Source organism: Salvelinus sp. IW2-2015, linkage group LG5, assembly GCF_002910315.2.
Source record: "Salvelinus sp. IW2-2015 linkage group LG5, ASM291031v2, whole genome shotgun sequence".
Taxonomy (NCBI): domain Eukaryota; kingdom Metazoa; phylum Chordata; class Actinopteri; order Salmoniformes; family Salmonidae; genus Salvelinus; species Salvelinus sp. IW2-2015.
In genome coordinates, this window is record NC_036844.1 from 25,339,734 (window position 1) to 25,347,905 (window position 8,172).

The following is an 8,172-nucleotide window of genomic DNA, read 5'->3' on the forward strand; positions in this document are numbered from 1 at the left end:
GGGGTGGCCAGTCCTCTTCTGGCTGTGCCGGGTGGAGATTATAACAGAACATGGCCAAGATGTTCAAATGTTCATAAATGACCAGCATGGTCAAATAATAATCAGGAGTAAATGTCAGTTGGCTTTTCATAGCCGATCATTAAGAGTATCTCTACCGCTCCTGCGGTCTCTAGAGAGTAATATATTATAAAAATAAAGCGAACTGGATGGAATATGGGGAAAAATGCACCAAATTCTTTTTCAGTCTTCAATATAGAAATGCTACCAATTTTTTTTTATTAAAACTTGTTACAAATGATGAGTCACACATGATTCACCAAATGATATTTTGAAAGAGGAAGTAAAGTACTTTAAGAATATGTTTTCGTTTCAGGCTCCTCCATCTCCACTAACTGAAACTAATTGTATGGATTTTTTTCCTAATAATAATGTAAAATTAACATCTGTACAGAAAGACTCATGTGAAGGCCAAATTACAGAGGAGGAACTGCTTGATGCAATTGGGGCCTTTAAGGATGGGAAAACTCCAGGGCTGGATGGCATACCAGTGGAAGTATACAAAACTTTTTTTGATATACTCAAAGGACCATTATTAGCTTGTTGTAACCACTCCTATATAAATGGTAGATTATCAGACACGCAACAAAAAGGTCTGATATCATTATTACTGAAACAGGACCCAAGTGGTATATATAAAGATCCAGTCCATTTAAAAAAATGGAGACCTTACACTTCAGTGTTGTGATGCAAAAATCCTAGCAAAATGCTTGGCGCATAGAATTAAAAAAGTATTGTCAGATATTATTCATCCTAATCAGACAGGTTTTTTACATGGACGATACATTGGAGATAATATAAGACAAGTACTGGAAACAATAGAACACTATGAAATATYGGGGACACCAGGCCTGGTTTTCATAGCTGATTTTGAAAAGGCTTTTGATAAAGTACGACTGGAGTTTATATATAAATGCCTAGAATATTTCAATTTTGGGGAATCTCTTATAAAATGGGTTAAAGTTATGTATAGTAACCCTAGGTGTAAAATAGTAAATAATGGCTACATCTCAGAAAGTTTKAAACTATCTAGAGGAGTAAAACAAGGTTGTCCACTATCGGCATATCTATTTATTATTGCCATCGAAATGTTAGCTGTTAAGATTAAATCAAACAATAATATTAAGGGATTAGAAATCCGTGGCTTAAAAACTAAGGCGTCATTGTACGCTGATGATTCATGTTTTCTTTTAAACCACAATTAGAGTGTCTCCACGGCCTCTTAGAGGATCTAGAAACTTTTGCTATCCTCTCTGGATTAAAACCAAATTATGATAAATGTACCATATTACGTCTTGGATCACAAAAAAATTTACATTTTACATTACCATGTAGTTGACCAATTAAATGGTCTGACGGAGATGTGGACATACTCGGTATACAAATCCCAAAAGAAAGAAATGATCTCACTCCAATACATTTTTATAGAAAGTTAGCAAAAATAGATAAGATCTTGCTGCCATGGAAAGGAAAATACCTGTCTATTTGTGGAAAAATAACCCTGATTAATTTAGTCATATCACAGTTTACCTATTTGCTTATGGTTTTGCCTACACCTAGCGACCTGCTTTTTAAATTATATGAATAAAAAATATTACCTTTTATTTGGAACGGCAAGCCAGATAAAATTAAAAGGGCCTATTTATATAACGAATATGAATTCGGAGGGCAGAAATTATTAAATATTAAAGCATTAGACCTCTCACTAAAGGCATCAGTCATACAAAAGTTATACTTAAATCCAAACTGGTTCTCTAGTAAATTGGTACGAATGTCTCTTCCTATGTTCAAGAAGGGCCTTTTTCCCTTTATTCAGATTACACCTGCTCACTTTCGGTTGTTTGAAAAGGAAATAATCTCCAAAATATCTTTATTTTTTAAACAAGCCTTAGAAAGTTGGTTGCAATTTCAGTTTATTCGACCTGAAAGGACGGAACAAATAGTACAACAAATATTGTGGTTAAATTCAAATATAGTAAAAAAAACTGTATTTATCGAAGATTTTTTTTTTAAAAGGTATAATTTTAGTGAATGATATCATAAATAGGACTGGTGGAGTTATGTCACACATGCAGCTAACACAGACATRTGGAAATGTCTGCTCTACCCAAAATTACTACCAATTAATTGCAGCATTACCACAAAAATGGAAGAGGCAAGTAGAAGGGGAAAAAAGTAAGGAACTTGTATGTCGGCACCTATATTAAAGAACATAAATGGTTAAAGAAAAGTGTGATAAATAAAAACATATACCAATTTAATTTAAGGACCAAAAAACTGACAGATGTGCCATATAAATTGCAAAATAGTTGGGAAGAGATTTTCGATGTACCCATTCCATGGCACATGGTTTATGAATTGATACACAAAACAACGCCGGTTTCAAAACTTCGAATTTTTCCATTTAAATTACTATACAAAATTCTTGCAACTAATAGAATGTTATATATATGGGGGATACAAGTCTGTCCCCAGCTCTGCAGATTCTGCTGTGAGGAGGCAGAGTCATTAGATCGTTTATTTTGGTATTGTCCATATGTAGCTCGTTTTTGGTCACAGGTCCAGGAATGGCTGAAGATTTGCAACATTTGCCTAGAACTAATGCTACAGATAGCAATACTGGGGATTTGAAAAACCCAGTAGTCAATCAAATAATATAATAATTATATTAGCAAAAATGTTTTATTTTTAATTTACAATCTGTAGAAGGTATGAGAAATAGGAAGGTTCAATATTTTGTGAAGCATCACAGCACAGTTGAATATGAAAAATATATGGCAAATAGAATATGGATGATGTTGAGAGAATAGATGGGAGAGTGGGTTGAATGGAGCTGAAGGGTGGGACTAATAACAAGATAAACAATGTAAAGCATCGGGATCTATAAAATTGTATATTGGTTCGGAACTTTTGTAAATAGCACAGTTTACAAATAGAAATCAAACTGGATGGACATCAGAAATAGAGGAAGGACTAAGAACAACAAGAGAGAACTATTGTAAAGTAGACTGTGTCTGTAAAAATGTGTATAAGATGTATAAATTGAAGGTAAAAGCAGAAGTGTTTATTAGTTTACTCCAATTGGGGGGAATCGGTGTAGGGTTGCGGGGAATAATAATAAAGGTATATTCTTTAAAAAAAGTATGTACAGTGGGGCAAAAAATATTTAGTCAGCCACCAATTGTGCAAGTTCTCCCACTTAAAAAGATGAGAGAGGCCTGTAATGTCCATCATAGGTACACTTCAACTAATGACAGACAAAATGAGAAAAAAAAATCCAGAAGATCACATTGTAGGATTTTAATGAATTTATTTGCAAATTATGGTGGAAAAAAGTAATTTGGTCACTACAAACAAGCAAAGATTCCTGGCTCTCACAGACCTGTAACTTCTTCTTTAAGAGGCTCCTCTGTCCTCCACTCGTTACCTGTATTAATGGCACCTGTTTGAACTTTTATCAGTATAAAAGACACCTGTCCACAACCTCAAACAGTCACACTCCAAACTCCACTATGGCCAAGACCAAAGAGCTGTCAAAGACACCAGAAACAAAATTGTAGACCTGCACCAGGCTTGAAGACTGATCTGCAATAGGTAAAGTGCAGCTTGGTTTGAAGAAATCAACTGTGGGAGCAAATTATTTAGGAAATGGAACATACAAGACCACTGATAATCTCCCTCGATCTGGGCTCCACGCAAGATCTCACCCGTGGGGTCAAAAATGATCACAAGAACGGTGAGCAAAAATCCCAGAACCACTCGGCGGGGACCTAGTGAATGACCTGCAGAGAGCTGGGACCAAGTAAACAAAGCCTGAACCATCAGTAACACACTACGCCGCCAGGGACTCAAATCCTGCAGTGCCAGACGTGTCCCCCTGCTTAAGCCAGTACATGTCCAGGCCCGTCTGAAGTTTGCTAGAGAGAGCATTTGGATGATCCAGAAGAAGATTGGGAGAATGTCATATGTTCAGATGAAACCAAAAATATAACTTTTTGGTAAAAACTCAACTCGTCGTGTTTGGAGGACAAAGAATGCAGAGTTGCATCCAAAGAACACCATACCTACTGTGAAGCATGGGGGGGAAACATCAATGGTTTGGGCTTTTTTTCTGCAAAGGGACCAGGACGACTGATCCGTGTAAAGGACAGAATGATGGGGCCATGTATCGTGAGATTTTGAGTGAAAACCTCCTTCCATCAGCAAGGGCATTGAAGATGAAACGTGGGCTGGGTCTTTCAGCATGACAATGATCCCAAACACACGCCCGGGCAACGAAGGAGTGGCTTCGTAAGAAGCATTTCAAGGTCCTGGAGTGGCCTAGCCAGGCTCCAGATCTCAACCCCATAGAAAATCCTTGGAGGGAGTTGAAAGTCCGTGTTGCCCAGCAACAGCCCCAAAACATCACTGCTCTAGAGAAGATCTGCAGTGAGGAATGGGCCAAAATACCAGCAACAGTGTGTGAAAACCTTGTGAAGACTTACAGAAAACGTTTGACCTCTGTCATGGCCAACAAAAGGGTATATAAAAAGTATTGAGATGAACTTTTGTTATTGACCAAATACTTATTTTCCATCATAATTTGCAAATAAATTCATTAAAAATCCTACAATGTGATTTTCTGGATTTTTTTTCTCATTTTGTCTGTCATAGTTTGAAGTGTACCTATGATGAAAATTACAGGCCTCTCATCTTTTTTAAGTGAGAGAACTTGCACAATTGGTGGCTGACTAAATATTTTTTGCCCCAAGTATTTCATACACTGCCAATTTTGCAGGTTTTCCTACTTACAAAGCATGTAGAGGTCTGTAAATTTTATTTTATTTATTATAGGTAACCACTTCAACTGTGAGAGACGGAATCTAAAACAAAAATCCAGAAAATCACATTGTATGATTTTTAAGTAATTAATTTGCATTTTATTGCTGTCGCTGGGCAATACGGACCTCAGCTCCCTCCAAAGATGTTCTATTGGGTTCAGGTCTGGAGACTGGCTAGGCCACTCCAGGACCTTGAGATGCTTCTTAACTGTTACTTTGGACAAGATCAAGACATCAATATTCTTGCAATGTTTTTTGTATAAAATAATCTTAAATTATAGCTCAAATTGAGCAAATTCTGAATTTGTGATCAGTCGTGATTAATCCCAGCAAATGCTGCGATTAACTCGATTAAATGTGTTAATCATTTGACAGCCCAAGTTGTTAGTACTGTATGTATGTGTGCACATCTACTCTCCACACATAGCTGAAACAATATGACAAATGCAACTGTATTGCTCAGCAATTTAATTCTAACATTCTTGGTGACTTAAACATTTGTCAATATTATCCATTTGGCAGGAGGGCATAAATTGAAACAATCAAGGTACTTCACTGAAAGGTCAGTACACTTGTTACTCTTAGAAAAAAAGGTTCCTAAAGGGTTCTTCGGCTGTCCCTATAGGAGAACCCTTTTTGGTTCCAGGTAAACCGTTTTTGGTTCCACGTAGAACCCTTTTGGGTTCCATGTAGAACCCTCTGTGGAAAGGGTTCTCCTATGAGGATGGCTGAAAAAMCGTGTTAGGTTCTAGATAGCTCCCTTTCTTGTAAGAGTGTAGGTGAGTTTAGGCTTCTTGACATTCATACTTGACAACAGACATGCCCTTCCTTGCTTATACTTGAGGAGAACGTTGGCATAATGTTCCTGGCACAATAGCCCAATTGGGCCAATATCTGCAGAAACAAGTGTACTGCACCAGTCCAGCCAAGAACCTACTAGTGATGAAAAAAATGTGGAGGCCATCTGACAACAGACGACCGTGAATGTTGTGTGTATATATTATTTGTTGTGTGTAAATGTACTGACATGTACAGTATGTGTAACTGATAGATACACACACTACATGTGAAAACAAATAATTCAGTTGGTTATTCATACCGGTTATAGACTGTAGCGATATTGTCTATATGAATGCAGCTACTGTACCACTGTATTGAAGCCATTGGACAGAGTTTATCACAGCACACTACGCTTTATTTTGGGCAATAGTTTCAATAATGTATGTAAATTGTCAAGCCTTTTGTCTGTGATGTCTTTTTCGTTATGTGTCGGACCCCGGTAAGACTAGCTGTTGCCATTGGTGTCGGCTAATGTGGATCGTTATAAAACAAAATAACTTTGTAACGAAGGTGTAGAATATCATAAGTCATATTTTACTTTTGTACATCTAAGGACTTTGTCATATTATCATTCAGAAGGAAACACTATCCAGATGCATCCAGTGGTTTTTAATAAGGTTTCTTGGACTTTAACGTATTCAGAATAGAGAAAACAACCAATTTTTCTTCAGATTAGACTACAACCATGCCATGCATCTCTTTATCATTGCTGAGGGGTTAACTATTCATAGACACAGATTTGTTTAAGAGTTTGAAGACTGGTCAATGGAAAGACTAAGCAACTCACCCATACTCCGACTGCCAAGACAACCAAAAAGTAGATCACAATGACGGAGATATCCGCCGGGTTGTTGAGGGCCACCGTGCCATTGTTAAACACATTCCTAACTAAGGGGAACCCAGAATAATCCTGTGTCATTTTGTCTGCTCCGAGCTGCAGAGGTGACTAGAGGACAGGTGTGTTGATGAAGATTCTTTCCTTTACTGCTGCACTGATGCTTCTGTACCACTGACCCCAAAGGTAGGTATAGGTGTGTGTGTGTGTACTGCTGGTTAATATTGTGTTTGAGACCATGAAAAGGTGTGTCAGCTTGCCTGCCAATGCGTGTGTGCATTCCAGTAAATTAATAAATGTTTGAATTGTTCACAAACGTGTCAGAAATCAAAGAATGTGTTTAATGGCAAACACAGGGTTATTAATGATCAACTGAACAGGAAATACTTGGAGGAAAGAAACATATTCCTGTAAAAAAAATAAAAAAATAGGAGCATATCACTCCACTATCAGAACTACACTAACCCTAGTCGTAATGGAAAAGGCTGTTTGATCAAACTCTAGGTAGATAAGTAAACTGTAACAGTGCTGTGACAGCAGGTGAATTGAGGACTCCTGGGAGAAAGAGCATAGCAAAGAGCATACACAAGAATAAAAAATATGGTGGTTTTCTGATAGAAAAACTATAGTAGTAGTAATAATAATATAGTGAACCAAAATAAAAACGCCACATGTAAAGTGTTGATCTCAATGTTTCATGGGCTGAAATAAAAGAACCCAGAAATGTTCCATAAGCACAAAGAGCCTATTTCGATGAAATTTTGTGCACAAATTTGTTGACATCCCTGTTAGTGAGTATTTCTCCTTTGCCAAGACAATCCATCCACCTGACAGGTGTGGCATATCAAGAAATGTATTAAACAGCATCATTACACAAGTGCACCTTGAGTTTAGGACAATAAAAGGCCAATAAAAGGCCACTCTAAAATGTGCAGTTTTGTCACACAACACAATGCCACAGATTTCTCAAGTTTTGAGGGAGCGTGCAATTGGCATGCTGACTACAGGAATGTCCACCAGAACATTTGCCAGATATTTGAATGGCAGTACGTCCAATGTGGCCTCACAACCACAGACCACGTGTAACCACGTTAGCCCAGGACATCCACATCGGCTTTTTTTATCTGCGGGATCGTCTGAGACCAGCCCCTTGGACAGCTGATGAAACTGAGGAGTATTTCTGTGTGTAATAAAGCCCTTTCGTAGGGAAAAACGAATTCTGCTTGAACTAGCTCCCCAGTTGGTGGGCCTATCATGTGAAATCCATAGATTAGGGCCTACTTTATTAATTTAAATTGACTGATTTCCTTACAAACTCAGCAAAAAAATGTACGTCCCTTTTTCAGGACCCTGTCTTTCAAAGATAATTCGTAAAAATCCAAATTACTTCACAGATCTCCATTGTAAAGTGTTTAAACACTGTTTCCCATGCTTGTTCAATGAACCATAAACAATTAATGAACATGCACCAGTGRAACGGTCGTTAAGACACTAACAGCTTACAGACGGTAGGCAATTAAGGTCACAGTTATGAAAACTTAGGACACTAAAGAGGCCTTTGTACTGACTCTGAAAACCCCTAAAAGAAAGATGCCCAGGGTCCCTGCTCATCTGCGTGAA

At 37.7% G+C, this 8,172-nt stretch overlaps 1 protein-coding gene across 1 annotated transcript in view; it reads right to left on the reverse strand.

Annotated features, from left to right (window-relative positions):
* The window catches only part of LOC111964097 (sodium/glucose cotransporter 1-like), a 31,692-nt gene extending 24,955 nt beyond the window's left edge, over positions 1-6,737 (reverse strand). The window contains exon 1 of the mRNA XM_023987817.2: positions 6,505-6,737. Coding sequence (XP_023843585.1) covers positions 6,505-6,636 — 132 coding nt within the window. The 5' untranslated portion in view covers positions 6,637-6,737. The remainder of the gene's footprint in view (positions 1-6,504) is intronic.
* Between the last annotated feature and the right edge of the window lie 1,435 nt (positions 6,738-8,172).